At 41.4% G+C, this 19951-nt stretch overlaps 1 protein-coding gene across 1 annotated transcript; it reads left to right on the top strand.

Moving 5' to 3' along the window:
• Positions 1-2229: 2229 nt before the first annotated feature.
• On the top strand, positions 2230-16377 carry LOC311044873 (chromodomain Y-like protein; the record flags this gene model as incomplete). The annotated part of the gene is made up of 4 exons (XM_084056685.1): positions 2230-2327; positions 13659-13869; positions 14980-15123; positions 15891-16377. 4 exons carry the CDS (start codon positions 2230-2232, stop codon positions 16047-16049), a joined length of 612 nt encoding a protein of 203 aa, XP_083912811.1. The 3' UTR covers positions 16050-16377.
• Positions 16378-19951: the final 3574 nt, after the last annotated feature.

Genomic DNA, 19951 nt, shown 5'->3' on the forward strand with positions numbered 1-19951 from the left:
GTGCCCGGCGTCGATTCGGTTAGATAGGTGGTTGTCCAGGACCACTAATCCGACCGATACGTCCATATATTGGCATATTTGGAGATTTGGTTGTCCACAACCCACCAATCTGATCCCTATACTCATTTATGGGCATGCCCATATGGCACCGACTGACTCTAAACTGAGCTCTGTATCGGCGTGGACCTGAAGTAAATATTGATAAACCCGCCCATACATGGAGTACACTGATGTTATCAACATGATATTTGGGCTTGCCTGACTGCGAAAGTTGGCCAATGGCTCAAGGCTCCAAAAAGTCCAGAATGTAGGTTTGGGTATATTTATTTCTATCAAACAACAAACACCAAAAGTCCTGTGCAGTATTTACAGTGCAGGCCTAGGCAAAATTCATAGGTTAACCGAATAGGAACAAAACAAATAAAGACTCGTAGGAGGTTTTTCTTTTTCCTTTTTCTTAGTCCCAAAAGTGGGGGGATATCAAAGGAACTGAATACGTCTAAAAAGGGTAATTGATAGGTTTTCCCACTTGAGTTCATTTAACTGCGAGAGAGAGAGAGAGAGAGAGAGAGAGAGAGAGAGAGAGAGAGAGAGAGAGAGAGAGAGAGAGAGAGGCAGACAGACAGACAGACAGACAGACAGTCGCTGTGCTGAATGCAGCCACTTGGTGTTTTACAGCAAAATACCTTTTTTTTCCTCCACAATGTGCTCTGATAAAAAAAAGAATCACTGTAACAGAGATGAGCAATACTGCCCTGCCAAGGTAAAGAGCAGTAACTACGTTTTGGGACACGCCGACTTATTTTTGTATCCCAAAGGTCAAATTAGCCTTTGTGATTTTGGGGGATAAACAATTACCTCAAGAACAGATGCAAAATTAGTGTAATATCACTTATATGCCGATATCTCATTTGGCTGACCAGTTGAATCACTTTTAAACCCATTTTTCAGTGTTTTTTTTTTTTTCGTTGTTACTGCTCTTTACCTTGGCAGGGCAGAATAAAGAAAGAGTATGCACTATGCAATGTGAAAGCTTGATTTGATGCTTCTTTATAGCAAGAACAATAACAGTTAGTGATCCAGACCAGTGTGAGCATAAGCAAGCTGTGTTACAAACACAATAACAAGTGATCCATTCTACAGTATAAGCTTAAGCAAGCTGTGTGTTCAACACTAAGAAGAAGTGATCCAGTACATTCTCTTTTGTTTCTGTTTGCATAGAGGACACAAACCATCACTGACCAAGGATTGTTAACTGTAAGCTATAATATCCCATACAAAGGGAATACAGAAACAGTCTACATGAACATGACACCTGTGAAATATGAACTGTATTCTGTATGATGCTTACATTTTAGATGTTGTGTCTTCTGGATCTCTTGGCAGAAAAGTCCTTAATCAGGTCAGTAAAATCCAATTTGTGGAGGACGTCACTCTCGAACGACATTAGAGTCAGACTATTTAGCCTGTACTGTCCCATTGTGGATCTCAGTCTATACAATCCTTAGGTCTAGGGAGTAAAGGACCATGACATAAGATTGGTGAGTGAAATGCCTCTTTATTGCTTTGACCCTTTTTTGGTTATGGTACATAAAGTGATATACAGATATACGGGTAAGTGACCTGAGGCGATTCTTTAAAAAATTCTAAATCCTAACAGATTTTTGAAAAACATATTTAATTTTTTCCCCCACAATTTTTCAAAAATAGCAGATCTACAAGCTCATAGCGCGGCACTCGGTGCCGCGCTATGAGCTTGTATATCTGCTATTTTTGAATAGCCAAAGAAAAGTGACCCCAGTGCAAAAAACAATAAACAAATATAACACGCTAACCTATTATTTTTAAACCCCCTATCTAGCCTAACTTCTACCAAATCAAAATGACATTAAATCCCTAATCTAATCTAATTTCCCTAATCTAAACTAAGCAAAAAGAGGACGGTGAACAAAAAGCTGGCACTGGCGGTCGACACAAATACACAACAGAGTTGTGAGTACGATACTTTTACTCCTTTGAAGATTATCACTTATCTTTGACCCAATGCTACTTTAACAAGCTCAATTCAAACAGGGTGCACTTAAACAGGGTAACACAAAATACCTGGGGTACCAAACCTTTAGCCCCCAGAGTATTGACTGTGACACATTTATGAGGACAGCGTGTAACCGCACTGCTCACATGCTATACACACTGCTACTGCGCACAGCTGATGACAGTTATTTTATAATGGGCAGGCGTCCTCCTGATTGGTCCAATCGTCTGACAGATGGTCTCCTCCTCAACCAGGTCTCCTCCCACGTAGGACCTGAGCTGGATGAGCAGGAGTCAGTGGGACTACCAAATAACTGTGCAATCCATAGTAATACATACAATAAAAAGAACCCTCACATGTAACAGTGCCATCTAAGAGAAACTGCACTCACCACTTGCATTAGTCACAGGTAATGTCAGGTAAAGCCTAAAAGCAATGGCCACATTTGGGAAGTAGGACTGCTGATTTTTTTTCCCTCAGGGACTGGAAAAGCTCTCTAGCAGAAGAAGTATCATCACTGCTGATGTATTCTTTGTATTGGACAACCTCTTCCACAAAGTCTCCAAGTCAGTTGAATATCTCCTCTGGAGATCAGCTGCTTTATTGCGCAGCTCTTGTGCAGAGAGAGTAGCGAAAGCCAAAAGTGTTGTTGAGGTCATTATATGACTCATACCTGCGATCCAGTTCTGCAATTAACCTATCCATAACAGTCAAATATACACCAGAGGAGAACTTTTCTCTGCCTGATAAGTTAAACTCATGTGCTGTGAACTCATCCACCTGAATTCTACGTCTTCTTTGTCTCTCTGTGTCTTCTTTGTAAAGTTGTGAGACTGCTGGAGACATACTAAAACTGCTCAAAAAAAGTTCGGAAACTTAACTTCGGTCAATTATATCTCCACTTTAATAATACCAATTGGTATTGTGTTTTATATCATTTTTATCGTTGATTAGTCACCTTTACAAGGAGGTACAGCTTGTAAGGATCGGGCATTCGTGGAATGAGCAACACAGCTAAACGTGTGGGTAGCGCCTCCAAAAAATGTGCCAAAATCACCCAATATGCTTCTGTTGGTAATCGCTCTTGTCTTGAGCAACCTGCCAGCACACACCTGCTGAGAGGTGTGTGCCAGTAGTCACAGGTGTGTGACTGCCTCACAGGTGAGTGACTGGCACCTGAACATGGGTTTTGCAACTTTGCTAAGTTGGAGTGTGTATGCTCCAAGCAGGAGCATACACAATGCCCCCATGGAAATATGCCACGTTTGTCCCTTCAGGATGAGGCCTGTGCAATAGGGCAAGTGAATCAGAGTGACAGCATCATTTGGTGTCAGCCCAGGTACCATTTGCAAACTTGGGACCAAGTTCTGTGAGACTGGTGAAGTCAACAAGGAAGACAACAACCCCTTGCTAAACTGAGGAACCATAGATTTACAGGCCAGATTTGCACAACGGAACCAAAGACAGACGTCAAAGTTGCAGGACCCATGCTCAGGTGCCAGTCACACCTGTGACTGGCACACACCTGCCTGCAAATGGTACCAGGGCTGACATCAAATAATGCGTAATCTGCGTAACAGAACATCAGCTTCACTTGCCCTATTGCACGGGCCATATCCTGAAGGGACAAACGTGGCATCTTTCCATGGGGGCAGTGTTGCTGCTTGGAGCATACACACTCCAACTCAACAAAGTTGCAGAACCCATGTTCAGGTGCCAGTCACTCACCTGTGAGGCAGTCACACACCTGTGACTACTGGCACACACCTCTCAGCAGGTGTGTGCTGGCAGGTTGCTCAAAACAAGAGTGATTACCAACAGAAGCATATTGGGTGATTTTGGCACATTTTTTGGAGGCGCTACCCACACGTTTAGCTGTGTTGCTCATTCCACGAATGCCCGATCCTTACAAGCTGTACCTCCTTGTAAAGGTGACTAATCAACGATAAAAATGATATAAAACACAATAATAATTATTAAAGGGAGATATAATTGGCCGAAGTTAAGTTTCCGGACTTTTTTTGAGCAGTTTATTTAATTGGGCCTCAACACATCAAAGTTATCTCGCAAGCCTGCGACATAACCCCTCAACGATCTGACTAAATCAATTGCATTACAAAAAATATTTTATCACGATTTTTCAAAAATAGCAGATCTACAAGCTCGTAGCACGGCACTTGGTGGCCCGCTACGAGCTTGTATATCTGCTATTTTTGAATAGCCAACGAAATCTAAAGTGACACAGATGCGTTCCAGGTCTTAATGGGTTAACCCATTAAGACCTGAAGCCGCGTCTAAAAACAAGAAAGAATGACATAGATGTCATGATGGACGGCGCAGCCCCCCCCCCCCCCCCCCCCAAAAAGAAAATAGTTTTGGGGGTCCAAAAGCATGGGATGAAAAAACAAAAAACAAAAAGGAGGTCCGCGTTCCCCCCCCCCCCCTTAGGGGTCCCTGGAGACCCTTGGGGGTCCCTGGGGGTGACCTACAGACACGGCGAAGGAAAACTGTAAAGCCACAGCCATGCATGCAAGATGTTGCACATGAACTCTGCAGCCGCACTGAGCAGAGATGCTCATAGGCCTGCGTCCTGCGTCGCTGACGCACAATATTGTGAAAGGACGCATTCATGACACCGTCGTGGCGTCCATGGGACGCACTAGAGTTGTCACCAACAACAGAGAAAAATATAAAAATAATTCGCGATAAAATTATTAGTGCACGATAAGTATCGGCCCGATAATTATCGGTTCGATATCAGGAATTATGACGTCATCCCGATAAAACCGATAACATTAATAATAGCTCTGATAATATATAATATTTGTCAACTGTGATCTGCATGGACTCTCGGTTAGACACCGTTGTACTGGAGAAGTATAACTCTCGGTTAGACACCGTTGTACTGGAGAAGTATAACTCTCGGTTAGACACCGTTGTAGTGTTGTGCTAGTGTTGTGCTAGTTACTGAAAACCAGTGACCAGTTACCAATGCCATTACTAGTTACTTCATTTAAAAGTAACTCAGTTACTTTACAAGTTACTTACACCAAAAAGTAATGCGTTACTGTGAAAAGTAACTTTGAAGTTACTTTAAAAAAAAAGGGCTCCCATTATTGCCCTTATAGCCTTCATTTCAGTACTGTTATTGCATTGGGGAATAATACAATCTGTTGATCAACTTGACATGCATTTGCATCACTGAACTCTGCTAAGCAATGTGGTATACCAGGGGTTGCGATATAGGATTGTAACCTGCTGGTCCCAATGTCCGGAATGAATCAAATTTATCAGACATCTGATAAAAAATACCGGTCATAATTATGTTGAAGCATTAATTACAATTAAGCAGGTGCGTAAATACAGCCTTAAGGTCCTTACACACCGGCGAAAATAGCGAATATACGCAAAATTCGGACTTGTTCCGAATAATTAAAAGACGCTTTTTCGCTTTTTCGCTCCATGTACGGAGCCATTGACTTTATAAGGTTTTAAAAAAAAACGCATTATTCGCATGAAAAAATCGCCCCGGTGTGTAACAACCTTACCACTTAGGCCTACAGCATTATATTTTGGATTGAGCTATTTGAACATGAACCATGATGAACGAGTAATATACACATTTTATATACAGTAGCAGGGTCATCTTGCACAAATACATTAATTACCTACACTACCATTTGTGCCTGGCAATCTCCTTCTCACCCATTGACTTGCATGTTAAATGATGGCGTTTCCCCTTAAAAATAATCGATCATTTCAGGAGCAAGAGCTTAAAAATCTCTCCTAAATCTAGTCAACAAGGCCTGCAGTAGGCTATGCACTGGACAGATATGCATGACATTATTTCAATACACTAAAAAACAGTGGTGGAAAGTAACTAAGTACATTTACTCAAGTACTGTACTTAAGTACAATTTTGAGGTATCGGTACTTTACTTGAGTATTTCCAATTTCCAATACTTTTACTACTACTCCACTACATCTCAGAGGCAACTATTGTACTTTTACTCCACTACATTTATTTGAAAACTTTAGTTACTAGTTACTTTTCAGATATAAATTATGATATAATGAAACATACATTAACCACTTTAACCCTATTTTATACCTAGCCGATCTACAAGCTCGATCTGCTATTTTCAAATATTTAGTACTTTTACTTTTGGTACTTTAAGTACATTTTGATGCCAATACTTTTGTACTTTTACTCAAGTAAATTTTGAATTCTGGACTTTTACTTGTAACAAGAGTATTTCTATATTGCAGTATTGGTACTTTTACTTAAGTAAAGAATTTGAGTACTTTTTCCACCACTGCTAAAAACATGGGAAATGTTAGAGGGAGTAATAGCCATGGATACACGACGGTCGACTGTCACGATGTCCTGTTCAACAAGATTTCAAATGTATAAAAATCTTTGGAAAATAGCAGATCTACAAGCTTGTAAATCTGCTATTTTCAAATGGCAGATATGTGTAGGGCTGAAGTGGTTAATGTGTGTGTTGTTTATAATATTCTAGAGCTTAATCTACAAAGTAACTAGTAACTAGTTTTCAAATAATTGTAGTGGAGTAAAAGTATAATATTTGCCTCTGAGATGGAGTAGAAGTAAAAGTGTTGAAAATTGGAAATACTTTCCAATACTTTACTACTACTACTACTACTACTACTACTACTACTACTACTACTACTACTACTACTACTACTACTAGCCTACTAGCCTACTACTACTAATAATAATAATAGTAAAAAAAATACCTCAAAATTTTACTTAAAATTTTCCTAAGTACAGTACTTGAGTAAAAAACAAAACAGAAAAGGCCTATTTTCATTCCAGCTAATAAAATTCACAATATCGGTTGCATATCGGTTATCGGTGACCGATATAATCCAAACCTCTCTAAAATCGGTTATCGGTATCGGTCACAAAAATCCCTATCGGTCGGACTCTAATTACCAGTGATGTTACATGAAGGCCACTGTAAGACCTTATGTCGAAGGCCATATCCTGCCATGGCTATGTACATTCAGAGGAGAAAAACAATGCATGAGGTGGCATGAAAAGGTATTAAGCATTAACATGTACATCATTGAAGCTACTTTGTGTAGACGTGAATTGAAGTAATGCTGTTGTGTGGGTGGGTCTTTAAAAGTGAAGATGGGATGTGGTTTGCTGTAGGGAGGTATTGTGCTATTGAGATTTTTTTTTAAAAATGCATGTGTGTATCTATCTATCGATCGATCTATCCATCTATCTATCTATCTATCTAACCCACCACGACAACAGATAAGTCATCTAGGCTTTTTTCATTTTTGTTATTTCATGTCATATGAAAGCAGGGAATCATAGCTACAAATACTTTTGTAAATACAGTATTCAATCAAAATACAAAATAGCAGATCTACAAGCTCACAAGGCGGCGACGCGTTGTGAGCTTGTAGATCTGCTATTTCATGACACATGTTTTGTTTGTAACTAGTGTTGCCATGTATAGTAATTATAAGCGACCTCGTTCTCTGTGAAGTTGCTTGCAAATATTGCTAGTTGCTTTTTATTTGTTTTTATTATTTTGTTGTGAGCTTGTAGATCGGCTATTTCCAAATCGTCTATTTTCAAAAAGCCGATGCATATAGGTTTATAGTGCTCATATAGCCACTTACATCTTTGGGCTTGTTTTCATTGACCTGGTTGCTTATTACTCTCTCGAAAATCTGGCAACCGTGTCATAGTTTATACCACCGAAGAAGAAAATGCGGAAGTGATCGTCTTTACAAGGCCATGAAAAAGCATAATAACGTGACTTGCGTCGATAAGTAAGTAATTAATAGCGGACAGTACTGTGTTTGGCTAAAAACAGTGTGTTTGGTAACCTCATACAAGCGCATTATTAACCAAGTTAGGCTAGCGCACGGAGGACGCACTGTTATTTTCGATTCCACTTTTACCACACATTTAACCGTATTTACTCCAATTTGCAAATGTTCTTTGTGGTTTTGATTCCTGTGGAAATTAAGATGTCATGGGAAGAATGACTTAATTTTGTGATGCGACAAACATCCGTGTTTATGTGAAACTTGTGTGTTATTGCAAAGGAATTCCACGAGTGGTCTTGCACATGCTCAGTAAAGTTGTTTACATCTGAAAGAGCATTTCATCCCAGCATATGAGAACGACTGCACTTTGAATGCGAGCTGGTAAACAATTGTGCATGGAAAATGGTCATTTTGTGTGTTATTTTATTATACATGTTGTTTGCGTAGTTTTAATAGTATTTTACATTTGTGTGTTTTCTGTTTACAGTTAAATAAGCTACTTCTACTGCAACAGCATCTTACAATGCTTATCTTTAGCACCCACTTTAAGGAGAGCTAATGTGTGTAGTTTCTCTTGGGCTGGCTGAGGCTATCAGATACTGTACCAAGTATTAGTAGTTTAGTAACCGTGTGTGTGTGTGTGTGTGTGTGTGTGTGTGTGTGTGTGTGTGTGTGTGTGTGTGTGTGTGTGTGTGTGTGTAATAAATTACCAAAAGTCAGTATCGGTTTTGCGTGTTTTTATGTGTAGTTGTTGTGTTGTAGTTTGAGTGTTTTACGCCAAATCTACTACGTGTATTCGTCCCTGGACCGAAGGGAATAGCTTGAGTTAGGTTGAGCTCAGATATCAGTACAGTTATTTAACAGTCAGCCCGTGCGACGAGGAAAGTACGGAGATTGGTGTTGTTCACGTGAGGAGTGCTAGGCTAGCTCGACGTCGTGGGTCTCTTGTCGACGAGCGTCGTGGGAGAGGCGAAACGTAATCATCTCTGCCAAACCAACCCCCACGAGACGAGAGGGAGTTCGGTTCCGAGTCGGACAAGCAACGTGGAGGACGTGCGGGAGAGCCAGCTGTTCATCAAAGAGCTGAGCAGAGCGGAGCGACCCATTCCGAGAGGCGGACGCGCTCGGTTGGCCGACAACAATTACCAAAGCAACATCATCATCAAAGAAATGTGTGCTTTTTGCAATGTGTGATTTTTGCATTTGACTGTGCTGTTGTCGGACGATGAGACGAATTAGTTTAGAACTGTGCATGATAGCACTGAAGGCTAACAATATTAAAATATTCTGTTACAAATGGTCCGGAATTCCACATGTAGCCTACTAGAGTTTCACAAGTACAAAAGTATTGGCTTCATAATGTACGTAAAGTATCAAATGTAAAAGTAGTCATTATGCACAATGTCCCATTTTCAAGTGGTAACATGTAGCCTAGCCTATAAAAAATATGTTTTAAACTGCCCATGTACAAGCTGACCTCATGGCACCAAAGCTAATTGTGTGTACGGGTATTTCAAGGGCTGGCAGAGAATAACGCTTAGTTTGTCGTAGTTTAAGTTGCGTTGTCAGCTCCACAAATGCTATTTGCAAACATTTTTGTACTTTGGGTACTGTAAGCCCATTTAAATACTAATAGTTTTACTGAAGCACATTATTATCTCCGAATCCTTTCTCATCATGCAGTACTTGTACATTGCAGTATTGATACTTTTACTTAAGTAAAACATTCGATCACTTCTTTCCACCATTCCATTTCATTTATATTTGAATCACGTCAGTTTGCAATGCAATTCATAACTAAAGGTCTATAAACCTGTGTGATATAGTGACGTTATGAAGTACTGCTAACTGGGAAAGCAGCCCGTCCAGCAGGGGCCATTCACACACTCTCTATTTGTCTTGACAATGACGTTGGCTGTAGTACCCCGGATGCGATGTTACAAACAGCTGACCTGAATGTTGTGGTTGTCCTATGCTAAACAACACATACAGTAACGTAAAAAGGAATACATAGGTTTGATGACAGAAAATGCATTTATATACTATTGCTATAAAACAACAAAGCTAGCCTACATGTTTAAGGTGACATTACACTTATGCTATTGTGCTCCACTATGTTTACACATTTCAATGTGTAAACATACAGATGCATTTACTATGTCCATGTGTATGATGCGACAGATTGAATAGCATGTTATTGACTTCATTGATGCAAAACATTTTGTATAAGTGATTAATGTCCCTGAATGGGTTTGAGCCTTATTGTTGTTGTAATGTGTGAACATGATGGCGCTCACAAATTGTGCATTTTGAGACTCGGGCGGAATGCAGTGATTCCGTGCCGCCACGTTAATATTGGAGCGTCGGGTTTATATCCTTAACCCAGCCAGGTTGTGTAGCCTACATAACTCTCTATGACATAACTCCATAACAGGACAAGCTACTGTAAGTTTGTAGACCTCAGTGTCCATGAAAAGAATGTCGGGGCTCCCGAAAATTATCTCGCAGAATCGCTGCTGCGCTGAAAATAGCAGATCCACAAGCTCACAACGCGTCGCAATGGGACCTGTTGTGAGCTTGTAGATCTGCTATTTTCAAATAGCCAACGCAGCCATGCAGATCTGCAAGCTTAACCGAGTGACTGTTAAAGCAGTTTGTTTAAATTACTTTATAAAATGTTATATTTTCACAGGGATTATTTATTAGTGTAGATATACATTTTGGAGTGGATATATGTGTCCAGATGCCTGTAAGACCGTCTGCTCCGCAGGTCTAGAATGGAATAAACGGGCGCAGGCAACGTCAACAACTGGTCTCGACCAGACGTGAGATCTCAGCGTAAAGTAGGATGAAGGCCTCGTCAGGATATATTGATAAATGCCGAAAGGTGCGGTGATATCGCCGTACGTTCATTATTCGGGCTGCACCGCGTTGATAAATGAGGGCCACTGTGCCTTCCTTCCGCCAGACAGCTTTTTGTGTATTTACTATGAATATCGCCCCTATACTTAAGGCTGACAAATAACGTAATACACATCCATTCTCTCTACGTCCTGCGTGTCTGGAGGATGTTGGGTCTTTTGAGCAATTGAGCCAATGTGTATTCTCAGAATCCCATTTCACACTCGAGTGTGAAATGTGTCTGTCTGTGTCCCTCATTCACAGAACCGGTTTTCTACGTCATGACATAAGCGCACAATATAAACAGCACACACATGTCCTGGCCTCGTTCTCTTCATTTTTGATTGTTGAGACAGCAGAGAGGCAGCAATGGCACCAGCGTAAAAAAAAAAGTTTGTCCAGAGCAAACTCATCGACGCGAGGACGCCTAAACGAACGGTAGCCACCGCGATCGACCGCCTAAACCACTTTCAGGACAAGCTGCTTCAGGCTGCATCATCAGTCCTGCTTGGTAAAATAAAGGCTGAACTCAATGGACATTGGACAATATTTTGCAATAGGCCTACTCGCGTATAAAGATTTTCCGCTTTCCAAACGGGAACTAGTTGCAGTTTGTATTCGATTCATGGAGGATGGAGGACTCATCAAAGAGCGGGCAGTGGAATGTATTGACACCGCGGATTTAACTGCACGGTGCATCACAAAGCGCTCCTAAAAGAAACCAATCATCTACCAACTATTGTAGGCTACCCGTGTCTAACATAAACATGTAGGTCGCCTACATAGGCTACTTTGGTAAATAAATCTGGTTATTTGAAGAGGTTATTCAACTCTCCAGCTGTCTATCTGCGACTCTCTCCCCCCCTTGCGCTTCAACTACATGCAAAAAGGCCGTTCGCAGCTCGCGATGCTTAAATGAAGAAATGTGCACGGAAAATCATCTAAAACTATGCGAAATAAACCCCAAAAAAATATCAAAAATAAAAGCGGGGCTTTATTGTGGCTTAAATAGATTCAAGTCGACACTTATTAATGTTTTGGTGCATTCTATAATTTAATACAAAATTCTGATGCCTCTCTGCAGAGTGATACTGCATGAAGAACTAACTCAGTGTGTAGAGGGGAGGGCGGGGCTTTAGGCTGCGCGGACGCCGGACACTGGTGTTGGAACAATGGCGGCGGTGCAAACATGTTCAGTTGTGAGAGGGGGCATGTTCAGACCTGAGAGGGGGCGTGAGAGGGGGCGTCTCCCTGCATGAAGCCAGCAACCAATCGGTGTTTGGAGCAAAGAGGGGGCGTCGCCCTGCATGAAGCCAAGTTGCAGCAACCAATCGGTGGCAACGAAGCAATGACGACGCGTTCTAGACCCTTTTTTACCAAGACCGCCCCCTTTTTCCCACAAACAGAGAGTCCCTGACCAAATCACGCCCCGTTACGCCCCTTTTTCGCCTAAGCCACCTCCTCTCTTTATATAGCTCGAGAGGTTAACTCCCACATAACTCACTTGCCTTTCATCTCTGTCCATAGAGGACGGCTCGCTTCGCTTGAGCCGTCCTAAAAATCTAAATCCTAACAATTTTTCGGAAAAAAATATAAAAAAATAATTTTCACGATTTTTCAAAAGTAGCAGATATACAAGCTCATAGCACGGCACTCGGTGCCGCGCTATGAGCTTGTATATCTGTTACTTTTGAATAGCCAAAGAAACCTAAAGTGACACAGATGCGTTCCAGGTCTTAATGGGGTAATGTTTTGTATGAACAACTATGTTCAACTATGTGCAATGTGAAGTTGCCATTTCGCCAACTATAAAAAGTTTGTTCTCTCACGCTCTGATACAATTTGAGCCACTGGCGCTGCCTACTGGCAATGTTTTAGTTTTTCCCCCCGGGCCATCGGGTCGGTCTCAGGCCTAAAATGATGTTAATTCCTCGGGACGGGCCTTAATTTTCAGGCCCATTGAGAACTATAGCTCATATATGGAAATCCCTGATGTCAACAATATGTCGACATAGACTGTCCTCCAAACTATGATAATGGGTAGTGCAACAGTGCAAAAGTAGTGAAAATTGCCCAATCTACCAGCTCACAACACTTGTTGTGATTGTTTGAAGTTGAAAGTGCTTAACACATTCACTGCCAGAGGCTTTCTAATGCTGGCAGGTAGCTTGTGCCAGCATTTTCAAGAACCACAGAATATGTATCTCCAGTATGATCAATCTCCTGATATGTTGCTAATCACGGAGGAAATCACTGTGCTTCCATGAAAAAAAAAGGTCATCGTGACCTCCCGTTCTCTTGTTATACCCAGTTGAAAATGGCATGTTTCGCCTAAAATACATGGTAAAACACAGGAGCCGAGATACAGGTTTTCAAAGTAGTTAACCAGGAAGTGAATGGAGCCGTAAATCTTCAGATCACATTATCTTGGGTTTGTGTAAACAAAGGCTGTCTGGGGGGTGGGGGAGGGTCTCGTCTCGTCTATCCACTGGAACGAAATGATTTTTACAGCGATGGTCCATTCTGTTGTTATCGGCAGTTGAATATGGCTTGTTGTCACCAAAAAAAGAAGAAATCCGAGCTAGATGTGTTTTTCTACATCTCATAACATGGGTTTTGAGATGACGTCATCTCTGCTTCTGTGATTCTCTCAGAGTCGAGGGATCATCCATAGCTTAGGGAAGAGTGCCCTCTAGCGTAATTTCAAAAAAAATTATGTTATGAGATGTAGAAAAACGCATCTAGCTCAGATTCCATACAGAGGCACAATTGTTGACGTTTCACTCAAATCAAATTATAACAGAACACGTCTCATATTTGGACTCATGGTTATGTGATTATTCTATAGACACTTTAAGACGTTAATAACTTGTGTGTGCGCGTGTGTGTGTGTTCTCTCCCTCAGGACGTTTGTCAACACGTTCATCCAGTTTAAGAAGCCCATCATAGCGGCGGTCAACGGGCCAGCGGTGGGCCTGGGGGCGGCCATCTTGCCTCTGTGTGACGTGGTGTGGGCCAATGAGAAGGCTTGGTTCCAGACTCCTTACACTACGTACGGACAGACCCCCGGCGCCTGTTCGACCTTCACCTTCCCCAAAATCATGGGCCTCGCCTCGGTGAGTTCCACAGCTATTACTGATATATACTAGATATTATTGCTGCGCGGCCGGTTCCGGTTCTTTGGTCTGCCGCCCATCGCCGACACACGATTACTATGACAAAATATAGCTTTAATCTTTAACCCATTAAGACCGGGAACGCATCCGAGTCATTTTAGATTTCTTTGGCTATTTTTTTTTTTAATCTTGAAAAGTTGTGCAAATCTTTGAATATATATATTTTTTAAAGCGAACATTTTTAACTGAAATCTTTGCTTCTACAAATGTCTTCTAAATCCTAGGTTTTTTGAAAAAAAACGTATGTTGCTATAATTAGTGGTTTTCAAACTTTTGCATGTCAAGGACCCCTAAAAATTATGTATTTGGCCACGGACCCCCATCTCAAAATATGTTGTTCCCAGAAGCAAAGATTTGAGTTAAAAATGTTCGTTTTAAAAATGTATATAATCAAAGATTTGCACAAATCTTCAAGATTTTTCAAAAATATAAATTAAAGTGGTTACACAGATGCATTCCCGGTTTTAATGGGTCAAACAAAAAGTATCACTTATACCTATAACTTTTTCAGATCAAAGACCCCCAAATGAATATGTATTTGGCCGCTGACCCCGATCTGAAGATTTTGTGTCAGTGACCCCCCATGCATTTGTGTTGTCTAAAAAGCTAGATCTTCCATTTTCCGGAAATTGCAGATCTAAAAGCTCAAAGTGGGTCTCATTGCGACGCGTTGTGAGCTTGTAGATGTATATAGTGTTAAAGTGGTTAAACTAATTTTGACATATTAACACATTTAGCTGGGGACCCCCTGGAACCCCCTCAAGGACCCCTGGGGGTCCCCGTAGCCCACTTTGAGAACCACTTGTTTACATTACCTTTAATCCATTAAGACCTGGAACGCATCTGTGTCACTTTAGATTTATTGGGCTATTCAAAAATAGCAGATATACAAGCTCATAGCGCGGATGAGCTTGTAGATCTGCTATTTTTGAAAAATCTTGAATCCTTTTTTTTTCTTTTTTTTTTTCCAAAAACTGTTCCAAAAACATTTTTAAGAATCGCCTCAGGTCTTAATGGTTAATAAATAAATGTTTTTGATCTGGTCTTCAGGCTAATGAGATGCTGCTGAGCGGCAGGAAGTTGACGGCTCAGGAGGCGTGTCTTAAGGGCCTGGTGTCGCAGGTTCTGTGGCCTGCCACCTTCACACAGGAAGTCATGCTCCGCATCCGAGAACTTTGCGCCTGTAACTCACTCGTAAGTCATCCATCCATCCATGCATTTTATAAAAAAATTTAGAGCGCGACACACTTATATGTAATAATTGTGACAGGCCTAAGCATGACCCATGTATTGGTGTGTAAGTAAGTACATTTCATTTATATAGCACTAAAGTGCTTTATACAATAGGGATAAAAGCACAGCAATTCAAAGAATTAAAAACAACAGACACACAAACTGTACAGTTAAATTCAGAAACACAAACAGCAGACACATTACACACAAAGAAGATGCAATCCAAGGACACTCCGCAAATGCTCGTCTAAACAGAAGTGTTTTTAAGTGGTTCTTAAAAATGCCCACGGACGCTGCAGCTTTCAGGACCTGTGGAGGTCTGGAAGCTACAGACTGAAAGGCTCTGTCGCCTTCTAATTGTGGTCGATATATGGGTCATGTCTCGCCATTTTTTTTGGCGAGACATGCGTATTCAATGAGAGGAGGACAATATCAGTCATCAGAAGCAGGGACGCGTATTTTCGATGTCTAACATTCGTTAGAAGGACAATATCTGCCACCAGTGGCAGGGACATATGTTTAAAATATAGATTGAAGTTACAATGGGTTTGTCTGGTAAAATGAATACCAAATATCTATTGAACCAATCAACTTAAAAACTGTCTGGGGCGCACACAAAAGCCTGAGTAGTCATTACAATGACCGCCTAAGTATTTTAGAGGGAAATACCTAGGCTATATTTAAGTGTATACTTCATTTAAAAAATGGTTCTACTTCTTGTCCTCCAGGTGCTGCGAGAGTCCAAAGCTCTGATGCGAAACACTAGCCGAAGTGCCCTCGAGCAAGCCAACGAGCGCGAGTGCGAAGCCCTAAAAAGAATCTGGGGTTCTTCCCAGGGAACGGACTCCATCCTCAAGTACCTGCAGAAGAAGATCGACGGCTTTTAATTTGAAAACGGGACGTTGTCAGCACCCGCAAGATCGACGGCTTTTAATTTGAAAACGGGAAGTTCTCATACGGTTCGACTGGACCCAGCCACAGGCTCACTTCCTGTCCAGTGTACCCCGGCGGGACAAACCCAGAAGTGTCACTTCCTGTGAACTTTGATCCGCGTCACTACAGCTACAGTCTGGGGAATGAAACCCCACAGCAGCACGTACAACTGTTGGGCAAGGCAGCAAACTTGGCTGAAGACAAGTTGCTGACTCACAACAACGGAGGCAAAAGTGACTTTTAGTACAGATTTAATTTCTCTTCCACGTGTAGAAAACTGACGGTGCGTTTTCAAACGTTTCTTAGTTTCTGAATCTTGTCGCAAGTTCATTTTATTTCCGTTTATTTAGGTTTTCACGAGTAACATCTGGCTTCCCAGGTGAGGCTCAACATGTGGCCCGTAACTGAAAGGTTGCGGGTTTGAATCCATGCAATGAGAGAGAAGGGTCTCGGTTTCACAGAACTGTTATGAACTGAAGTCACATGTATTATATGGTTCATATCAAATCCTCACACTGTATTTTCATATTTGTAGCTGAGCTGTAAAAGATTTTCTAATATAGAACATTCTGTCTAAAATAATAAACTCACTCTGGTGATTTGCTGACTTGGGGGGTCAGTTTTTTAACCGCAGTGTGTCTACGTAGGTGCACCTCTTTCCCAGTGGTGGAAAGTAACTAAGTACATGTACTTAAGTACAATTTTGAGGTATTTGTACTTTACTTGGGGATTTCTTATTTCCAATACTTTCACTTCTACTCCACTACATCTCAGAGGCAAATGTTGTACTTTTACTCCACTACAAATATTTGAAAACTTGAGTTACTAGTTACTTTGTAGATTTTAATTATTATTTGAAAAACATACATTAACCACGTCAGCCTTATATACATTTTGGGCTTTTGAAAATAGCCGATCTACAAGCTCACAATGCGTCGCGATGTAACGCACTCGCGACACATTGTGAGCTTGTAGATCGGCTATTTTCAAAAGATTTTTATACATTTGAAAATTTGAAACGGGACGTTCTGCATAATGACTACTTTAACTTTTGGTACTTAAAGTACATTTTGACGCCAACACCTTTGTACTTTTATTCAAGTACATTTTGAATTCCGGACTTTCACTTGTAACAGAGTATTTCTATATTGACGTATTGATACTTTTACTTAAATAAAAAATGTGAGTACTTTTTCCACCACTGCTCTTTCCCTTCCTAGCTGTGTCTTGGGTTGGGCCAGTTTGACTCTCCAGTTCGACATTCCAGCTTATTATAATTTCCCTGCAAGATTTTATTTGAAAATAGCAGATCTACAAGCTCACAACGCGTCGCATCGCGACGCGTTGTGAGCTTGTAGATCGGCTATTTTCAAATAGCTGATGTATATGTTAAAGTGCTCATGTTGCCCATAGTCGCTTCTTTTGGGCTGGTTTTCCTAGACCTGGTTGCTTGTTTCTCTCACATAATCTGGCAACACTGTCTCCAGCCTCATCCGTCTCTCTCTGACCTCGTCTGTGACCTGTGGGAGGAGAATCATTTGATGACCGGCAGTGGTTCCGGTAGGAGACACAAAGAGTCTCCTTTGTGTCTCCTACCGGAACCGCTGCCTACAGGTCCGCTGATGAATCAAATGATTGCCTTGGGAATGCAACCAAAAACAATTAGAGTCCATGAATTCAAGTCTCCATGGGGTGACTAATCGATAGAAAAAAAGTTGAACTATCCCTTTAAGGGAGGACAGGCCGGCAGGCGGGCGGACCTCTGACCGGCTCACGTCACCATGACTCAGCCAATACCATATAAGGAGTTCCCAATGCAGTTACGCCCACATGGTGAGTGTGTCGTCTAGCCTCCATGTGTCGTCATGGCATCAGGCACCAACAAATCAGTCAGCTCCTTATCGCTGTTCTCGGGCAGAAACCAGCTAACTCCATGTTGACGCTTTTGCATTTTTTGATGATGTGTGTCAGATTTCTTGTGCATGCTGCCAGCAGGCCAAATAACTGTCAACTGCAACTATGTTGTTGTTGTTTTGATGAATTTATAACCTCAGACACGCCTCTATCCAGCATAAGATCAGATAAGAGTCTGACAGTCTGATCCCTGTCTTGTCCTCATAAGTCCCACGCTGATGTCATCAATATGTTGTTAGTTTTGCCCAAATATGGAGTTGTGTTTGTGTGGCTGTACCAATATAAATGTTAGCATGTGGAACAGCACTGCATTGTTTTACAGAGACTTGAAGACTTCACTTTCAACCACATTGTTGTTGCTTTCCAACATGTTGCACTGGACCTTGGATCTGAAAAGAGGAACAAAGAGATCCTTCGATGCTGCTGTAGCGGTGGAACACAATCTGTACTCCTTTGGAGGGTACTGTCACTTAAATGACAGGGACCAGATTGCAGTGAATGTCTTCAATACAGTGTCTTTGAGATGGATTCAGTTGCCTCCTGTGACAACTGGAAGAGGAGAACATCCACCTGAGGTTCCCTCCAACTGTGTGGATCACACAGCTGTGCTCATAGAAGATATCGTCTACATCTGGGGGGGTTTAGTGAAATTTCAGATGGAGTATGCTGCCGACGGCATATATGTCCAGGGGGACGACTCCAACATTCTTTACGCATTTGATGTTGACACCCACAGATGGTTAAAGCCCAGTGTTTCTGGGACAGTTCCAGAGGGGAGGAGCGACCACTCAGCCTGTGTCTTGGGGAAGGTCATGTATATCTATGGAGGATACAACCAGCTGACTGGACACACTAATGACATCTGCAAGTTGGACACCACCACAATGGTCTGGTCTTTAATTAACACCACAGGCACTCCACCACCTGTTTCATCACAACACTCTGCCACCATCATTGGGACAAAGATGTTTGTATTTGGGGGCTATCCGGACCAGGACAACAACATCAGAGTGTTTGACACAGAGACCAACTGCTGGCTGAACACGCCTTCTGCACAGCTTCTTCCAGAAGGACGCAGGAATCATTCAGCCTTTACCTACATTGGAGAGCTGTACATATTTGGTGGATACAATAGTCATTTGAAGCAGTTATTAAACGATCTGTGGAAATTCAATCCAGAGACCTTCTCCTGGAAGAAGGTTGAGCCCAAGGGGAAACGCCCATTTCGGATGAGTTGTATGTCCTGTTGCATGGTGGGAGATCGTATCATCCTCTTTAGAGGATACAGAGACAAACCCAGTGTCCTGTACATGCTAGACCTGAATCCTGGTTTGAAGATGTTATGTAAGCTAGCAGTTATTCAGTATGGTCTGGAGCAGTCAGAACTCCCACACGACATCAGTTGGGAACTGGCAGCCATGACAGCAACAGAGTAAATAATAAATCCACCAATGACAACTAAGTTGTCTATTCTGAATTATGAACTCAGAATCTTACCCTGTTCATCCAGACTATAGGATCAGATCAGATCCTATGGACCTAACCATCAGATGAGTTGTTCCATTGACTGTACTCTGTATGTATTGTTATGTTACTTGTCTAGCACATTGTCCTGTACACTGACATTGAATTAACATGTGTATTATTGATTTCTGCTACCACCAAAAAAAACACATGGAACTCAGTTTATTTATTCATTACTAAATACATTTAGTGTATTTTAAGCCAGGCCTACATCAAAATCTTTACAATAACATGCAGACATACTGTATTTTTTAAAGCTTTTCTTTTTTCTTTACAAAATGTATTTTTAAATATGCAGAAACATCAAAGTAGCATGGGGTAAATTCATGTTACATACATATACATACAATAGCCTACCTACATACACATTATACAAATACAAATATATACATATATATAAAAAGAGGAAAATACAATA

This window comes from Gymnoscopelus microlampas, assembly GCF_963454915.1.
Source record: "Gymnoscopelus microlampas genome assembly, chromosome: 5".
NCBI classification, from domain to species: Eukaryota; Metazoa; Chordata; class Actinopteri; order Myctophiformes; family Myctophidae; genus Gymnoscopelus; species Gymnoscopelus microlampas.